The sequence below is a fragment of the Haemaphysalis longicornis genome, unplaced genomic scaffold (assembly GCF_048455015.1).
Source record: "Haemaphysalis longicornis isolate Haplotype H1 unplaced genomic scaffold, Haemaphysalis longicornis Haplotype H1 scaffold_1, whole genome shotgun sequence".
NCBI lineage: Eukaryota > Metazoa > Arthropoda > Arachnida > Ixodida > Ixodidae > Haemaphysalis > Haemaphysalis longicornis.
The window spans coordinates 272224242-272242253 of record NW_027526203.1 but is presented as its reverse complement, the minus strand read 5'-3'; the positions used below and the strand labels follow the sequence as shown (position 1 = coordinate 272242253).

The window sequence follows — 18012 nt, the reverse complement described above, 5'->3', positions numbered from 1 at the left end:
TTCAAAATAGTGTCCCTGAAAGTGCGGAAACACCCATTATATCGGAGGCCTATTTGACCTAAGAATACGAAGATTACGAGATGAAAGCATCTAGGTCATCATTTTATGTCGAAGATCCGAGGCATTGAGCTACGCACACACCTGATCTGGTTTCAAGAACTCGTGATTCATCTTTGCATTGCGCAGAATGTTTTCTCAGGGCATTTCTCGCGAACAGTGTTTTCCAATACATGCTTGCCACCAGAATTCGCGAATTAGAGCACCGTGCAAGCGCCACAGCGTTGAGAAACTTCGTGGCCGCGCGGCGCCTATAGGGGCGGGCGCCTTCGGTCGTGCAAGTGGACGGAATTTTCACTCATCGGCATAGGTGGCGATCGGACAAAAAGCGGAGCGTGTGATGGGCCGGCCAGGTGTTGCTTGTGATTGATTGATTTTAGGGTTTATAACGCACCCACACTTCCCAGGCGATGAGGCGCGCCGTAGTGGAGGGTTCCGGATTAATTTCGACCACCTGGGGATCTTTACCGTGCACCGAAATCTCGAACGCAGGCGCGTTTTTGCTTTTCGCCTCCGTCAGAAAAGCGGCCGCCGCGGAAGGGAATCGAACCCGCGTCCTCGTGCTCAGCAGCACAACGCATTAGCCACTGAGCCAGCGCGGCGGGTAGGTGTTGCTTGTGGACAACGCGATCGAATGCATGCGCCGCATTCGGTCCATGCATTAGGAACCTCCATATTCCGCTCGTTCGATGTACACATGCATTGAATTCACACAGCCGAACTAACACGCTGCTCGCACTGATGTGCTCGAGGTAGAACTGCGAAATGCCCATCCAGGTGATCCAACTAAAATATCACAGATAATGCCCATGATAGAACAACTTATTAGGATTTATATTAAAAAGTTTAACGGCTACCCTTGCCGCCTAACCGATATTTTTTTTTTCTTCTCCGAAGTCACGGCTTCCACCCATGCTGCCCCGTAGCGACTTTCCATTCGTCCGGGGGATGGGAAGCAATAGAGGAGGGCATGTCGCGCTACAGTGAACAAACGTATACGCTGCATGTAGTGGGAGCACTACGCCAGAAGATTTCGCTGGGTTTGCGCGACCACTGGTGAAGGAGACACAAGGCAAAGTAGCTTGTCTTCGTTCAAGTCCGCCTCCGTGCTAGCCCCAAGCACAACTCTTAAAACACAACAGCACTTTGGCAACACGTGTTCCTTCAAATTAGTACGCACGACTTTTCTGAAGAATTAATAGAAACCAAGCCAACACACATTCAAAAATGACCCACCTGCATATAGTGCGAGGCGGTCGGTAGCAGACGAATCGGATAATGCCATCGAACACGGTTCTCGCAGACCCTTGAGCGGCATTTTCTCCCCTCCCCCCTCCCCCAAGTATAAATTAGTACAAACAATGTTATATGTAGCCAATGCCGATTAAGAGAGAGGAAAATTTCCTCAACCTTTCAAGAGAGATCGCCATTCACCGCTCCTTACTCTTAGCTAAGTACACACCCCTCCTTTCTAGATAGCGGTTATTTTGTTTCAAAAGGCCTTACGAGTACCAGAGTGACAGGTTCACTAACGTCACGTCTGCAATACCACCCCCCCCCCCCTCCATGAAAACAAGTAAACAACAAACCCTAGGCCAAATTTTCGTTGATTGTGCGGGTGTTGGCAGTGCATGCGATGTATTTATCGTTTTCATTCCCTAGACAGTGCGAGCAACTTGCGAGCGCTTTAAGCACAGGCCGCTGTCAACTGCAATCGCGGAGCGCAATCGCATATCCCAGCAGAGACTCAGCAAAAGCACCCACCGACCGCGTCGCTTTGCATGCGCGAACACGAGAAACGCAGCGCGCCGAAACCCGAAGCGGCTGCTGCCAATTGACTGGGCAGAAACGAAGTCAGTTCCACCATTTGTCAGCTCGTTTGCCTATCGTTCGGACAAAGACAGCAGCCTGCGTCGAGCGGTGCGGCCGGACTGTGTATTCGGATACCACAGCTCGTTACCGACCCGTACTCGGTATCTGAGGGCGCGCTGCATGAACGACGTGCATTCTCAGGCAAATTTACAGGGGAAAGAGAGACGCGGCGGCGTCGGTCGTTTATCGTACGACCGCGCTTCCTTTAGACACTTACGAAAGAACAGCTGCTCACCGGAACAGCTTCGGGATGTTGCAGTTATCCGCCACAGCGAGTTTCGTCTCGAGAAACGTGTGCAACGACGCGGCGTCCCCAATTTCGGGGTGCGCGCTAACTCAAGGGGGAAGGTTAAGGCGCCGACGACGTGCAGTCAGTCCTCTGCTAGCAATGGCGTGAACCTAACTGCGCACTGCGCCGTCATTGCGAATTACTTTCGTCTAAATGCAACGCAGAGAGAAATGTGCGCGCGATACGGACGAAGATCGAAATTGCAAAGGTGCGGCCGGCTGCACTGGCAGCACGGGAGTGCGGTGTCTGCCACTGTGCAGCGGCCACCTGGAGGAGGGAACGGTTAGCGCGAACCAAGCTACACAGAAGAATTGAAGAACTCTGGTACTAGTAACTGCTGAGGCGTGCAAACCTCAACAAAGAAAAAAAAAACACGTTCAGTGCAACAAGCCTGACCAAAGCTTACAGTATTGATAAATAAATCAATAAAATAAAAACAACAAAAAAAAAACACGGGAAGGAGACATTCTGTGTTGTAGAAAGAAAACGAGCCACAAGGCTAGCCTCCCGCTGTCACATACCGCGTCGGCCGGAGACGAGAAGATAAGTTATCCGTCCATAGAAAAGCATACATGTGCATTATCCAGCCAGCATAAGCCCGGGCTTGTGTGCGAGGCTGGACAGTCTCGGCTGAAAGCAGTTCAGCCAAGAACCGGATGAACCGACAGGCAAGAAAGAGGTAAGAAATCAGTTTTTTTTTTTTTTTTAGAGCCGAGCTGTTCACCAAATTGTTCGAGTTTCGTGTCCGCAGTTACAAATACCGAGAAAATTCCGAGTGCGCGCACGTGAGCGAGTACCTCGCGGCGAGCGCCCGAGAGTAAAAAAAAAAAAAAAAAAAAAAAACGCCGAGCCCTCATGTGTGCGTGCCTCGCGGAGATACGCCCAGCGTCCCCGGCGCACGTTTGTCAAGCCTGTCCTTTTAGGGAGATTGGCCAAGACTGGCCACAAAGAAAAAAAATCCAGCGTTCGCCGTAATCGTGGAAACACTTTAGCTATCGCAATCACACTGCTCACGCCATTCGCTAGTTGTGGCTCAGCCCACGATATAGGGCTGTGCGTTCGTCATTCGCGTGCGCTAGGAGTTCGTATAATATAGTCCGTCCTACAAGTGCGCAGGCTCAGTCGCAGGGATGAAGTAAAGGTCGTTGCAGCAGCGAAGAAGAAGCAAATCGGCTGCAATCGTAGACTTAACCGTCGTGATGGTTGCGAAAGTTGAGTACAGCTTCGCTAACTTAAGTCTTACGCGTTACTGTGAGCTTCCTTATACCAACAAAGATGAAGTAAAGGTCGTTGCAGCAGCGAAGAAGCAAATGGGCTGCAATCGGATAGTTAAACCTTTGTGATGGTCGTGAAGGTTGCGTACAGCTTAGCTACCTTCAAGTCTTACGCGTTAGTGTGAGCTTCCTTCATTTTTTTTTTTTTCATCAGCACGAGCGCGCGTACTGCAGCACAAAGAGTCCGTGATAACTGCAGAGCCGAATACCACTGAGAGGTACTGGCGCGGTTCATTATAGACAACCTAAACGCAGACGAATCAGCGTTTGTAGATATTAATCCAAATCCCCGCACGCGCCGCTTGGACATTTGGTCTAACTCCTCCACAAATGCACGTCGGGCACGACGCTGTCACGCTGCTTACATCGGAGGCGCCAGACCGACGCCAAACACGAAACCTCGGAATTTCCGTGCGCACACACCAGCCCGGACCGAGGCGCGGTTTTAATCAAAGAGATGCGTCGCTCGTTCATCGTCGATGCTGGCCATTTTCACACCGCGGGGGGCGATGGACTGGGAAGACCGGAGGGCGCATTCCTCGGCCGCACACCGCGTGCGACCGACCGCTCTTCCACACGCCGTCCACGGGAGAGGCTGTTTAAACAAGCCCGCCTTGTACGACAAAAGGAGGGGCGCCGGACGAGGGACCACTGTCCGCCCCTCATTCCACTACATTCCCCGGCCAGTGTGAGCGTCCAGTGAAGAGCGTGTCGACAATCGCACCAGCCAGGGCGCGGTTCAGTTGCAGCCGCGTTTGAACGCGACACTAAACATCTCGTTGACTGTTGGACGACAGGGTTTCGCTGTTTTGTTCTCAACGGCACCTTCCATCCACCTCTGACTAGGAACGAAGGAAGAAGCGTAGATGCCTTTCCTTCCAGCACATATTGGCAGGAACGACGAAATCTATTCGGCATAGACGCGAAAACAGTCAGATGCCGCAGATGCGGCTGCGACCAGCATTTATATGGCACAAAGAAAAATGCAATCGGACCGATTGGGTGACCCTCACGCTACTAAAACATTGCCGCGCACAATCGCCTTTAAGGAAAAAAAACTACAAAAAAACAGAATCCCACGAACAAGCAGAATAAACACCGCCCCGAGTGAACGAAACGGCAACGCTCATCCAGAACCACGCTCTTTTCCAACACACCCTTTCTCTCAAATGCAACCGGATCCCGGGTGAAAGCTCCCCATACCAGGGCGGATATAACGCAGGAACCGATGACTCAAGGCGGCGACCCAAGCAAATTTGTGAATGTAAATCAATGTTCAGATCATATACATCCACCACAATCTGAATACAGTGACTCTTCAATACCTTTCGGAGAGCTAAAACTTTCGTTACATGCAACACAACTACCGATCGTTTGGCCCCCGTCCAAGCGCAGGTCATCCACTTCTCATATATTCAAGCAGACAAAAAAGAAAGAACAAAGAGCACGAAGGCAGTCGCCGCCGAATTGAGTTGTGGCCCGAAGACACGAGCTGCAGCGCTTGAAGGAGTTCTTCGATCGCTTTCCGGCGCTGCCCAGCTAGCCCAGCGTCACGCGAGCAGCTCCGCGCCGCCGCGCTCCCACAACGTCCACTGCGCGCTTCCCGCGAGCAAGGGCGCCCATTAAACTAACGGACCGAAGAGGAGAGCCGCGGAAGAAAAGGCAAGTCAAGTGGCGCGCTGTCAAGCAATCCGCGAGACGACCAGTCACTGGCAGCTCCCGCAACAGGCGCCGCGCTGGCTGCGTGTACGCGCACCAATCGTGAAAGCTCGCACGACGCGACGACATTAACCAGCAAAGAAAGGCGCCCGAAATCGCCATAAAGCAACGGCGGCGTTCGGGCCGGATTGGCAGCACGCATGGCGGGAAAAAACTGCACCAACAAGACGAGGCCAGGACGCACGGCGGCGGCATCGAAGCCGAGGGAAACGGACCCGAGCGCATCCAGCGAGCGAGCAGCACACGCCGCGGGTGGTAAAAGTAGCAGACAGCCGCCACCAGAAGCGGCCACAGCGCACGGCGGCAGAGCGGACTCCTTTCGCTCGCCGACCGCACCGCCGAGTGTTTACACAAATCGGCCCGGCCGGCCCGCCGGCTACCGCCGCTGCCTCCTGATTGCGCCGTCTTCGGGGAAAGGGGAGACCTGATCCGATTGAACAGGCGCAGCGGGGTCGCTCCTTCGGCGCGGAGTTGCAATGGCCGCGACTCCGGCCTTCCCCTAGGACCTACGCTACCATAGCATAGACTTCGAAACAGCCCTATTGCCCTTAAAGGGGCCATGCAGACAAAATAAAAGTTTGTTTTCTTCGAAGTATTTGGTGTTTTATGACGCTTGTCCGTCAGCAAACGATGATTTCTTCAGAGAGAAATAAATAAATTTAAGTTAAAATTTTAATTCTCCATCCAAACCGTGTGTTTCGTGAAGTCAGTGATGACGTAACAAGAACAGGTCTTCAAGCTGCACAGCACTGTGGTGCATTGCGGTTGTTTCAGACGAGACTGGCCGATTTGCGTAGGCGACGGTGTCGTATATGACCGTATTTGTCGAGCAAACATCACGCTTCACGAAACAATTATTTTCCACCTCAACCAAAAACAAGTCAGGTACAAATACGGTCAAAAACAAGCAGACAGGAAACGGCCCGCCGCGGTATGGTGGCGCCATCTTGGTTGACTAACAGTAAACAAGGCTCCGCAGCCCACTCGGTTTAACTTGAATACCTTCTCATGTGATGTCATTGCAAAAGTCATGAAAACGCACGATTTGGCGAGAGAATCAAAATTTTAACTTAGATTGGTTAATTTCTCAGTAAATAAAGCATAGTTTGCTTCCCGACAAGCGCTGGGGACACTACAAAACACGAAATCTTTAGAACAAAACAAATTTGCATGCTGTCTGCACGGCCCCTTTAAAAAAGTGGCTGCATTTGGTGGCTTACCGGCCCATATGCACCCGCACGGATGAAACTGGTGATTAAGCCGCCAGCTAAACAATAAGAGATGAGGAATTGACAGGTTAGACGTTCCTTGTGCCCAATACGAGCCTGGTGCGCACGACGACCGCCACACTCCCGCAGAGATTGCCGCCTCTCCTTCCGCAATGCTCAGATCATACTCGATAGGGGCAAACGCTTGTTTGCCTGCTGTCAGCCTATATGAAACTACCTGCAATAGAAAAAAAAAAAAAGCTAGTGGAACACTCAGAGATAAACGTGAGAAATAAGGACAGCGCAGCGGAGTCGCGTTGCTTCGCACCATTAACACGACTGCAGTGAGCAAACCAATTTTCGGTGTTAATATTGCACAGTTCGCTTCCTTTACTCAACAGAATAGCCTGGCTAAAATATGAGCGACCTGCGACGCGTGGAACATACATCAATTTGATCTCATTTACCGGGCCGACGGAACAGCACGCGGAGCGGCGCACAGCAAATGTCCACCGGCGTGACATCACACCGTCGTCGGGAAAAAGGAGTGACGTAGCCCTGGGTCTCCAACGCTGGTGAGAAACTAGTGACGGCACTTCACACGCGCGGCCCGGCGAGCGGCGAGTGCGCGCTGGCGCGTTCATGCACGTATCGAGGCATAACCGCTGCACAGAACGGCACTCTTGCCAGAAATACAATTTCACACGCGGGGAAGGAGCCGATAATATAGCCCAAAATCGCAATAGAAGTCGCCATCAGGGCTTTTACTGAAAGCGGTCACCAAATTTCCGCCGCAATGGTAGGCCTAAGCTCTGAGCTCTGGCGGCGGGACGGTCAAAATAACGCCTCCACCTGTCTCCACAGTGTTTCGACGTCCACACAAAACGGTGAGGCCATACTGTGGGTCTGAAAGCGCGGGGAACTAAAACGGACGATTTTCAGGCCATTCAATATAATTATCGTGCGCTGAAGTATCTAAATTGCTGTTTCGGGTTCGCCAGGCCGATAAGCATCGATAAAAGCAATAAAAAAGATATGAAATTTTGGCGTCAGTACTAAGGCACTCGATTTTCCCTACACGCACTGTGAACTGGCGGTCACGCGGATGGAAGAAAGGAATTTTTTTTACAGATAGCCCTTCTTGAACTAGGCTAGGAACACGCCGATTTTTTGGTCTGCGCGTCTGCTTGTTCCTCGAAACAGCCCGCAAATAAATTTCAGCAGTTGCTGATGGGTAACTCTCTACTTTCCCACCAGTGGTGACCCGCCGGTGCGTCATAACAGGTAGGCCACGTGACCCGCATGTGGGCCACCTCCCATGGCCTGTGAAAAAAAAACTACTAGCGGTCCGTTTGTAATGCACCCGCCGAGTCATCACCCACCCATGGGCCGGCTGCGCATAAAGCGTCTGCCCGCTCAAGAAAAAGTTTTCCTCCTCCTCCCATTGCGAACCCGCACCTTTGGCCCCGGCGGCACAAACTCGACTCCCCAGAACGGAGTTGCAATGGAATGGGGATTCCCATTACCAAACACTGCTTCCTTAGCGTGCCACTATGTACGCAACCCGGCTGAGTCGGTTCAGATGGAACCAACAAAATATTTAGTTGGTTCCTCTGCAATTAATGCGACTTCGCAGCGCAAATCAATGCAGCCGTATGCTTGAAAGTGCGTTTCCTTTTTTTTTTTTTTTTTCTTTTTCAACAGCTTATAGCTTCCTGGAGTGAAGTCGGGAGAGTCGAAAGATGCACGCATGGTCGCAATGCACGCGTCGCCGCTCAGTCACGTCAACCGCATTTTGTACAGTCGAGGCTTTCTGAACGACCGATCCAACAAAAGGGCTATGAAGACTGCCACGGTTATTTGCATACGTCCAACAAGCACGCAATGCTGTAAACAGGTATTTTGTCCCAAAGGTTAGGCACGCAATGAAAATGGCGTTCCTGAGCCTGCGCAAGCGATGCCGAGGTGACTTTCTCCAAACACTACGTCAGTTCCATGCATCACGCTCATCGCAGGTGTTCGAACCAACGAACGAACACAGCAACGTAGCGATGCCGAGTCAAGTGGACGTGACTGCAGTAGTATGCAGCGTTGTCCACACCTCAGCAACTGTACTGCGGGACTCTTTGCTGAAGAAAACATTGGCCCCAAAATGAGTACGGACAATTTCGCTCACCTTTGACTAAAAGTTCGAACAGGCGCTTGGAAAAGGGGTCGCGGACCTGCAGTCTACAGCGCGAGTGGCACGTTCTCCGCCTCCCTTGCCGACCCGCCCATGCTTCGAGCTTCACGAGCACACCGAGAGTAGAGAAACCGGCCGCCATGCTGGCTGCTGCCACCTTCCGGTTCGCTGCGGCGAAGGAGAAGGGGTGATCGCGGAAACAAGATCAGCTTTCCACCCGAACAAAGAGATAGAAAAAGCCAGTTCGTAGCGTAACTGACACAACGAGGAGTCCAAAAAAAAAAAAAAGGCAAATTTTGTCACAATGGCCACGATCCTTCGCGCGCTCTCGGCACGCAGCTTTGTTACGCTGAAGCATGGGGAGGGTACCGCACTTTCAATACAGGCTCCCGTTGGGCCCCTTCCGCTACGCGTCGATACTGTAGTCATTAGAGAGTTTTAGCATAGTCCGGTCCCGCTACCCGCTAACCTTAGCGTAGCGTACGGGAGCCGCTATGCTAAAACTCTCTACTGAATCATGCAAAACGTAGATCGAGCGGATAAACGAAGCTTTGATAGAACCTTCAAAGTACAACAATCTACTTTTGTGTTTAACGCGCCAAAGCTAAACCTGGGTAATAAGGCGCGGCGTAGAGGAGGGATACGCCTCAATTTAGGCCGCTTGGAATCATTTAGCGTGTGCCGAAATCTCCCCCGAACCACTTTTGAGGTCGACGCGAAAGCTAAATGCGCAGATGTTTCCTGTTTTCTCGTAACTTGCTCAATTTTTCATGAAACATTTCCCAGGAGCACGCCTCACGTGGAAGGTGTAGTAATGGCCAACGCTCCCCCCCCCCCCCCCCCCTCATCTACCCATATGTATATTGCGCTATGCACTGCACACCACACATCGTAAGATTGCCACTAACAGTTTGTATGCGACGGAAGTCCATGCCGTGGATGTGCACCGGTATTTGAGGAACAATGCGCAACACCAATATTCTACCCCCCCCCCCCCCCCCCGCCAAAAGCATGCTACAATACCGACGCATCCCACCTCGTCTACACGCGCTCCCTACCTAACACATACTCACGAGATAAGATATAAGAAAGTAACCACAGTTAAATCAAATGGTGCACTGTCGGAATTGATCGGGCCCAAGAAAACACTGCGTATTACCCCAACGACTGAAATATGCTTGTTGATACATTTGCATACGTGGAGTAGCGCATTAAGCCATACTTTCATAAATTCCTCCATTTGACAGGGCAAGAAGTCAATCTGATAGTGCGAATACGTACCATACGTACCGCTCCACAGACACTGCTGCTGTTATAAAAACCTTGTGTCACGCGTGCATGTCTTCCACATTTCTCCCATTTCGAAGTTCTACGCGTCGAGCTTGTAGGCGTGCCGTAGTGGAGGGCAACTGATCTTCAACGTGCGCCGAAATCTCCACACACAGGAGTTCTAGTTTTCCGCCTCCATCCGAAAAACGAGCGCCGTGGCCAGGATCATCCTCGCGTCCCCGGGCTCAGCATCACAACGCCTCAGCCACTGAGCTCCCACAGGGGCGAGTGTCTGATGTTATCAAATTCTGTTTGAACTACTTGTTTCTTCATAACGAAGCATAGACGAACTGCTTCCAAAACACACGACAGTAAATTCGCCGGTTAAAGTAATCGTCTTTCGGCTATATCGAACTGTTTCTGGCTTCAGAATTCAAACAACGCTTTCCAAACATTTGGTGTTATTTAGGCAAGAGAAGAGAAACGAAGTAACTCTGTTTTCGAAGTGTCACTTGCGTAAGCAACATATTACAGCCGTCAGCTACTCAGCTACACGGTTTATGCACGCTTTCATGAGACGTTACAAGAGTCTGCAACAATCGCGCCGTGGAGGCTGTTTTTGCGCAGTTTGGCTCCACATGTGTTTGTGCGGCGTGTCCTTAGAAAGTGGATGCCGGTCGTCACAAGCGCTCCTGGCGAAAAGGAATATGGAATATAGGCGAGTATGCTTCGATGCGAAGAGCCCGCACGGTAGAAGAGAGAACGATAACAAGCGCTTGCGTCGTTTTTCGCAACCAGAAGCACGTCCGCGCTGCTCGGGGCAGTGAGGCAAAAACCGAGGTGTTCGCACAAAGGCAGCTTCGCGTGTTTATACTCGTCGCTACATGTGCTTGACGTAGCTCTCGCCGAAGGTTGTAAGCGGCCAGACTCTTTTACCATTGCTACATCGCGTCGCCAAAACGCTTTTGCAGCGGTTCGCGAAAAAGCGGCGGCTATCGGTGTTGCGACGTCGTTTCGAACTGCGTATCCGGTTTTCGCATTCGTTCACTGCACTGACGGCCACGCCAGTGTGAACGGGCACGAGAGAAGACTGCGCTTCTTCCCTCGCTTCTGTTTCGTCCGTGCAGTGACTTGTTTTCACTGCTGAGCACACAAAACCCGTCGACCCTTCCCCCCACTTCGTAACACTCAAAGATCTGCGTCGAAAAATACTGCTTGTACGACCACCTTAAAGCCTTTGCCAAGCCGGATATGCACGAGGGATATCCCCGCGCATGCACGCACGACCTCCCATCATTACACTGCGTGTACATCATCGGAATACAGGCACCTGAAGGGCACAGAGAAAGACAAGCGCCGACGAGAACGCAAAGCCCGCCATGGTAAATGCATCGCCTCAGCTCTGGAAGACCCAGCTCTGGAAGCACCAACCTGCCAAAGCTTGCGTTCGGATGCCTCGACATACGAGCCTCGTTTCCAGACATACTCGCAGAACAATCGGTTACGGAGAGCACCGCCTGTATCTCATAAACGCAAATGACGGGTCCTAGGCGCACACACGGCACGTCGCAGCAGCCCGTTACGTAAAAAGGTGGCGGCGGCGAGGGGGGGCTTGGAGGATAGCAAGTGCCAGGAGAAATTAGCCGCGCACGTTGGGGCGTTGTGCGCGCACGCGAGTGCGGTGGTGGGGAAGTTGCGCTCGGGGTCGGGTGACCCTCCACCCCGGTCGCGCACACGTGACCCAAGGTTGGTGACCCGAAAGGAACACAGCGGACCACCGGTGGGGGTAGAGGGGGGAGGGGCGGCCGAGGAGCACGCAGCGGACACATCAAACAGCCCGGCCGAAAGAACAGAACGCAGCGGCGCAAAAAGGGAGAACAACGGCGGAAGAAGCTGGCCGAACGCCGCTAAGGACACGCACGCAGCGTCCGACGAGCGGGGGAACGTGATATAAACGCCGGTGAACGTGCAGAAAGGGAACACGGGAGGGCAACATGGCCGACGTTCCGGGCCCGCACCCACGGAACCAGCGAGCCACGACGACCGGGAAAGAAAACAAAACATCGACAGGGCACGCCAGCGGTGCAGGGGGAGGGGGTGGAGACGGTAAGACACAATTGAATGACGATATCAAAGCGGGCCCCTTTGTTGCCGGCCGAGACGCAGCGGGAGGCGTGTCCCGGTGGGCAGCAACAATCTCTCAATCTTATCGCCCCGCGGCCGTTTCTTCACGTCCCAGCGGTCTTCACGTCCCGCCGGCGCCGCCGGTCGCGAAAAACGAACCATCATCGTGGCCCGGAAAAGAACACCGCCAGTGAGATACGAACGGGGGCGAAAATGACAGGGCCACAAGTGCAAGGCGCGGGAACGACGGCCATCCCTCCTCCTGCGGGCGCGCACTGTCAGCCTTCTAGCCCTGGCAGGCGAGGCTGGGCAACGAGGATGGACGCGTGGTTTGATTGGTCCGAGGGGGCCGGCAACTAGACGCGCACCGCCACGGCGTTTGGATTCGCCGATACACACTTGTCTCGGGGACCCCGCCGTCAGCAGCCAAGCTGTGTAGCTTCGCTACCGTGGTTCTGTAACGCGACTACACATCCTGGTATATGCGCTGCAGACGAGTTTATGGAGACCAGAGGAAGCTTAGCAATTATGTAAACGAATCTGACCTTTTTCTAACACCGCTAACGATGCTCTTTTACCAAGACGAGACTGGGTCGACATGACCATGCCCGCCCAAGCAAGGACCGCCCACGACTGCACGTACAGGTGCCCCAAAAAGTAAACGGAGCACGGGTTGGAGATCTTGAGGGGATTTATCCGCCATGTCTCTAGCCAGCAACCTCTAAGTGATTTTTTAAGAAAGTCATTCTAAAATAAAATCGGGCCCCGCATATTCCATTTATGCCGGCAGCCACCTAAAATAGAAATTATTCTAATTTCACGAAGCCGTGCTCCGTTTACTTCATGGGGCACATCTACACGCGATTCCGGACACGGCAAAAACAAGGCCCCGCCTCGGTAAAGCAGCTTTTCCGTGTTAACGCACTTCAGCTCGCCACCAGGAATGAAATAGCAACGCACAAATCAAACGCAACGATATCTTACAACTACCGTGTTCTCTAGCATGGATTTCCAACAGGACCACCGTCGATACAAGAGCTATTGGAAGTGGAACCGCGGGTTGTTTTGTTTTGTTTATTGAGAATGCGGTGTCGCACGCACAGAAGCACCATATAAGCGAGTTGGCAGTGTGGCGACTTGGTAGTTACGAAATGAATAGACTGTCGGAAAAAGAAATAGGCCCGCCAGTGGTCGAAATGGAACACCGACCTTACGCCGCTCGCTGTTAAACCCTTACGGACAAAGAGCGGGATCCAGAAATTAAATACAGTAATCCCTGGTGAACTCGAACTCGGATATCTCAAATTATCGGAAAGTCGAAACTTTTTCTCGCCATGCATTGACCTCCCATAGGCGCTATGTATTTGCCCCCCTTTATCTCGAAACGCTTTTTTTGGGGGACCACGGATATCTCGAAATGTTGAGAGAGAGGACACAAGGCAAAGTCCGCTACAGGCAGCTGATACGGTCTCAGTTCGAACGCTTAGTTAGCTCCCACTACCAGCCTAACGGAGTCGTGAACGGCAAATTTACACGGAGTACGCGCTGTACGAGGCCGATGTCCCCGTTACCGAAATGCTGCCCGACGCCCACATCGTCGATATTGCTGTGGACGAATGAGCTGATCATGCAGACGACGAGGATCCAGCCTCGAGAAGTGCCTACAACGGCAAAAAAAAAAAAAAAAAAACATAAGCTGTGCCTGCTTCGCAACAAGGTAGAATGGAGCTGTGGCGACCAGCAATTGATGTCCCGCATTGCGCAGCTCGAAAACGCATTTGTGGGACCAGATGCGAACGTGAAACGGGTGAGCATCACGCACATCTTTCACCCGCAATAGCAAAAATTCGTTTTTCCTGCGAATTATTTTGCCTTCTCACGACAGCTCCCCTGTGCAGTGGAGCTTTTGTTACCAGCACTAGCTCTTATTTCAGTGACCTGGCCTCAAGTTTTCGGCATTTCGCTTAACACGAAACTCCGCTTATCTCGAAATTTTCAGCTGATTTTAAGACTTCAATTTAACGAGAGATTACTGTAAAGAAATGGCTCATGGGTGAGAGTCGTAACTCGTCGCTGTAATGCGCATGCCCCTGATTACTATTGATAAGGAAGCTAGTTTAAAAAGCGCTGCCTTTGATTACCCTTCAGGCTTCGTGACGAAACACATTTTGCTTGGAATCTCCGAAGCTCATCACCTTAATACAGCACAGCTACTCCGTTTAGCTAGTCTTCCTCGCCAACTTATTTTCTCACACTTGCATCTCTGCTAATGCCACGTGTGACAACGCAGACTTCGGGCCGTTTTTCTTCTCAGTTCTTTCAAAGCCCGAAAACGCCGCATAATGCTCACCTGTAATCGTTCTGCCAATCTGCAAATACTAGTCCACAACGCCTTGCTCTGGCCGCCCCCTTCCGCTTCCTTCCCTGCCGAATAAGTGGACTTTGCTTTATTTTGCCTGCTGTCACCTGGCTTTCACGGTTCCTTTGAATCGGATATGTGTAGCGGTGAATCCGCGTTTCGCCCACCGTTCCGCATCGACGCGAAAAGTCTTGCGGATTGGGATCAGGCATCTCGAGACACTGCATCGAAACCTCTTTTTTTTTTTTTGCGTTATCACAGCCCACAGCCAGGAATGTAGCCGAAATGGAAGGGGGGGGGGGGGGTCCGACCCCCCTCCTTCCCCCCCCTCCCCCCCCCCAAAAAAAAAAAAAAAATTCCGGATACGGCCCTGAATCGCGGCATGCATCACGCACACATCTTTTTTCGAGCAGAAGTACGCGCACTCTTTCAGTTGAGATGCACAAGGTATCAGCAATCTCGCGCACTGTTACTAGGGGGTTCTGCATCAGAATTCCACGATTTTTTTTCCCCACGATGTCCGGAGAGATCACCTCAACCGGACGGCCAGCGCGTCCAGTTCCGTTTAAATTAATTCAACCTCAAAATCGCACAGTGCCCGTCGGCTTTGATCTGCCAGCCGTTTAAAAAGTATCACGGCACGGAATTTCCCAAGTGCTGACATGCTCGCCCCAAAAAGATGTCAAGACGAAAATAACTGCCACGCTTGTGGATACTATCTCGCCTGACCTGGGTAAGGTGAGATACGCGCCAGCCATTACGTCACCACAAAAACTGTGGCGCTAGCTCATAGAATTTCACCAAATTTATCAAAAGGCTGCAGTGTGTAGTTTGCAGAACATGTGTATGCGTTTAATATTGTGAACACCCAACAATGTGCAGTAAAACTGTTTGATAAAGCTGCTCACGGTTAGTGCGCGTGTGCACCCCCCCCCCCCCCCCCTTTCGTGCTTTGTTTCCATCTGTCGTCGTCGTGAAAGCCAGCCAGCGAATTTGTAGAAACACAATGTGAAGGCAACGTTCAGATTGTACGTCATCGCATTCCACAGCAGACGACTGGGACGCACAAAGACAGACGCTTTAGCGGCGACTCCTCAAGATCACCTTTTCAAAGCACGCTGGAAACAAGGTCTCACGCTGCGCTTATTTCTTTCGCGGCGCCAGAAAGAGCGGCCGTAGTTGAAATGGGAAGCTAGAAGGCGCCGCAAACGACTTCCGCCCTCGCGAACGCCACGCTGGATCGCTTACCCGTCCGCTGATTAAACAGTACGTCGGTGCCCGTCACGCAGCGGAGTCTGAATGTCACTCAATATTAGCTTATTCGGAATATCCCCCTCACCCGCCAACTACACAACACAGTTGGAGCAGCAAAAATGGTCAAGATCGCCTAATAGCCGATGGTTTATTTCAAGGGGCTACAGCCGCGATCGGCAACGCGCGGAAGTCTCAACGCAGCCCTCGGTATACGAGCCAGACGCCTCAAGCAGGAGAATTTGGCGCGTATAATAATGGCGCCAGTGTTTGCTCCGCGCGCGGCGCTCCTTGACCCCTCGTTCTTGGTCGGCGCCGAAAGGAAAAACCATCGGAGGTGAAAAAGAACCATTTGCTTATCAAGTATCCCGGCGGCGCGAACGATACCGACCACGCTTCTCAAGCACCACGGGTCGTTCGCCTCGCAGATGGTCTCCGTCGGGTGGTCGTCCCACCGAAGTGCACATGCACGCTAGTGGCGCTGGTGGTATACAGCAGAGGGGTGGAGGGGCAACAACCGGAGGAACATCCGAGGCTATCCGAGGGAACGCTGACCTCACACCTGACAACCGATCTTCTCTTTCTGCCACGTCATAATCCCCGCCTGCTAACAACGATCACATAACGTGGCTCCCCAGACATGTTGGGTCGACAAAAGTACTCACTACGACAATGCGTTACTATACAAAACTAGCCACCACCAGTCAATCACACCGAGGATGGGCTTTTGCGTATTACGCTTTGGTAGGAGTCCAGATAACAGGTCGCGACGGCTCTAAAGAACGCCCAGGCACAGAGCTTTAATTAATTAATCGAAGTGTAACAACTGACACGATGGAGCCTTAAATGGGCTAAGCAGACAAAATACAACCTTGTTCGATTTGAAAGAACCAGCCAAGGCCTTGGTAGCTCCCTCAATGCCATTCCGACCATAGGATTTGACTCAACTTCTTCGCCATGGATTGCGAAATGAACATCGTATCACTAGCGTTGGGCAAAGCCACAGCAATGAACCCAATTATTTAACGTACGTTTGGCCCTGAATTTGACTAAAGTAAAGTTGGTGGGGGATACTGAACAGTAAGGTGCTTTCCAGCAAAGGGGGGGGGGGATGAAAAGGGGATCAGCGGAAATCTGGACAGTGTAGCGTACTGACGGCAACCATCCACTACTTCGCTCAAAACAATGCTGCCCTACGGAGCTATGGGAATACCTCACCCAGACCACTGAAAGTGGCCGCTAAAACGACGCCTGCCATGATGAAAGCCCGCGCTGCGCGACAACCAGTCGGTTACATTGTGTCCATCTGCGCTATCAATGATGCCATCAAGACTGGAGAGAAAAGTTTGATCTTATACTGAAGACAAACGGATACGATAAACATGTCGGCTCGGTGAACCACCATGCCAAATGAAAAAGTAGAGGTGATTATCTCGGCGAGCGCTCCACTCCGCGCTTGGCAACAGCGCCACTTACTAACTGCACGCCTCTAATGTGTTGCGACGCCACCTTTGTACAAGGCGCCCTCCTCCCCTTTCACGACAGGCCAGTGTCGGCCCTTCCGGAAGGAAGCTACACAAGGCGGCGGGAAGGAAGTGCCGCGGCGTGGACCGTCGCTCTCTTCCGTTTCCTTACGCGGGCACTGAAGCCTGGCACCTTTTCCGCCATCCAAATGCGGCCGATGACAGCGTCGATTGAAGGAGGCCTGCCGTGACGTCTCTATCACTGCTCCGCCAAGATGGGAGCGAAGGAAGGATCGTCCGCGCCATTTCCACCGAAGCCAGCGCGCACCCATGAATGGAGCTCTGGTGGCAACCGAAGCAATTCGGTTCTGAACCGCGAGGAGGCCGTGAGCGGGTGCTGCGCAAGGGCACCCATGCACCAAAAGAACAACACTGAGACACTCGCGGAGACTAACTGAATAGCATGCAGCTCAGTGATTCGGAGCCGGAGGGAGCAGCAAAAGGCTTCATCTGAGGCATCTTTGGAGCACCGATACCGATGCCAATGGCAACGCCAGTCAGTGTCTTACTAAATATCCGGTGAGCATCTGCCACAGGCCATATATGGGCACATGACACATGCCTCCACCGGGTGTTCTGTTGTTGTTAGAAAGCTACAACTACAGGAGGTGCAACAACCGGGTCTCCGACGAAGGGATAGGGGCTCTGTCGTTTCTGTAGCCTTGCACCACGCGTGCAAGCTGCGCCCATTGTTGTTTAAATTCATTTTCTGAAAAAAAAAAAGTAAAACGAGTGAGAACGCATTCCCTATCACCGTAATTACCTCCATTTCTCCGAGTGACTTCTACCCACGTTTAATGCTGCGTAAGCTGAGTTTATTATTTGTACCTGATTTTTTTTCTCATTTAGGCCAAACCAGTTTATAACGATGACTACACATAGACT

The 18012-nt window shown here is 52.1% G+C and overlaps 1 protein-coding gene across 3 annotated transcripts in view; it reads right to left on the bottom strand.

Annotated features, from left to right (window-relative positions):
• LOC144145842 (protein spitz-like) overlaps nucleotides 1–18012 on the bottom strand; it is a 177136-nt gene that overhangs the window by 88552 nt on the left and 70572 nt on the right. For 2 of the 3 annotated variants that reach the window (XM_077677646.1, XM_077677651.1), the window contains one exon: nucleotides 8596–8769. The exons of the other annotated variant lie outside the window; for it this stretch is intronic. In XM_077677646.1, the coding sequence (XP_077533772.1) occupies nucleotides 8596–8769 (174 nt within the window). The remainder of the gene's footprint in view (nucleotides 1–8595; nucleotides 8770–18012) is intronic. 3 annotated transcript variants of the gene reach the window in all.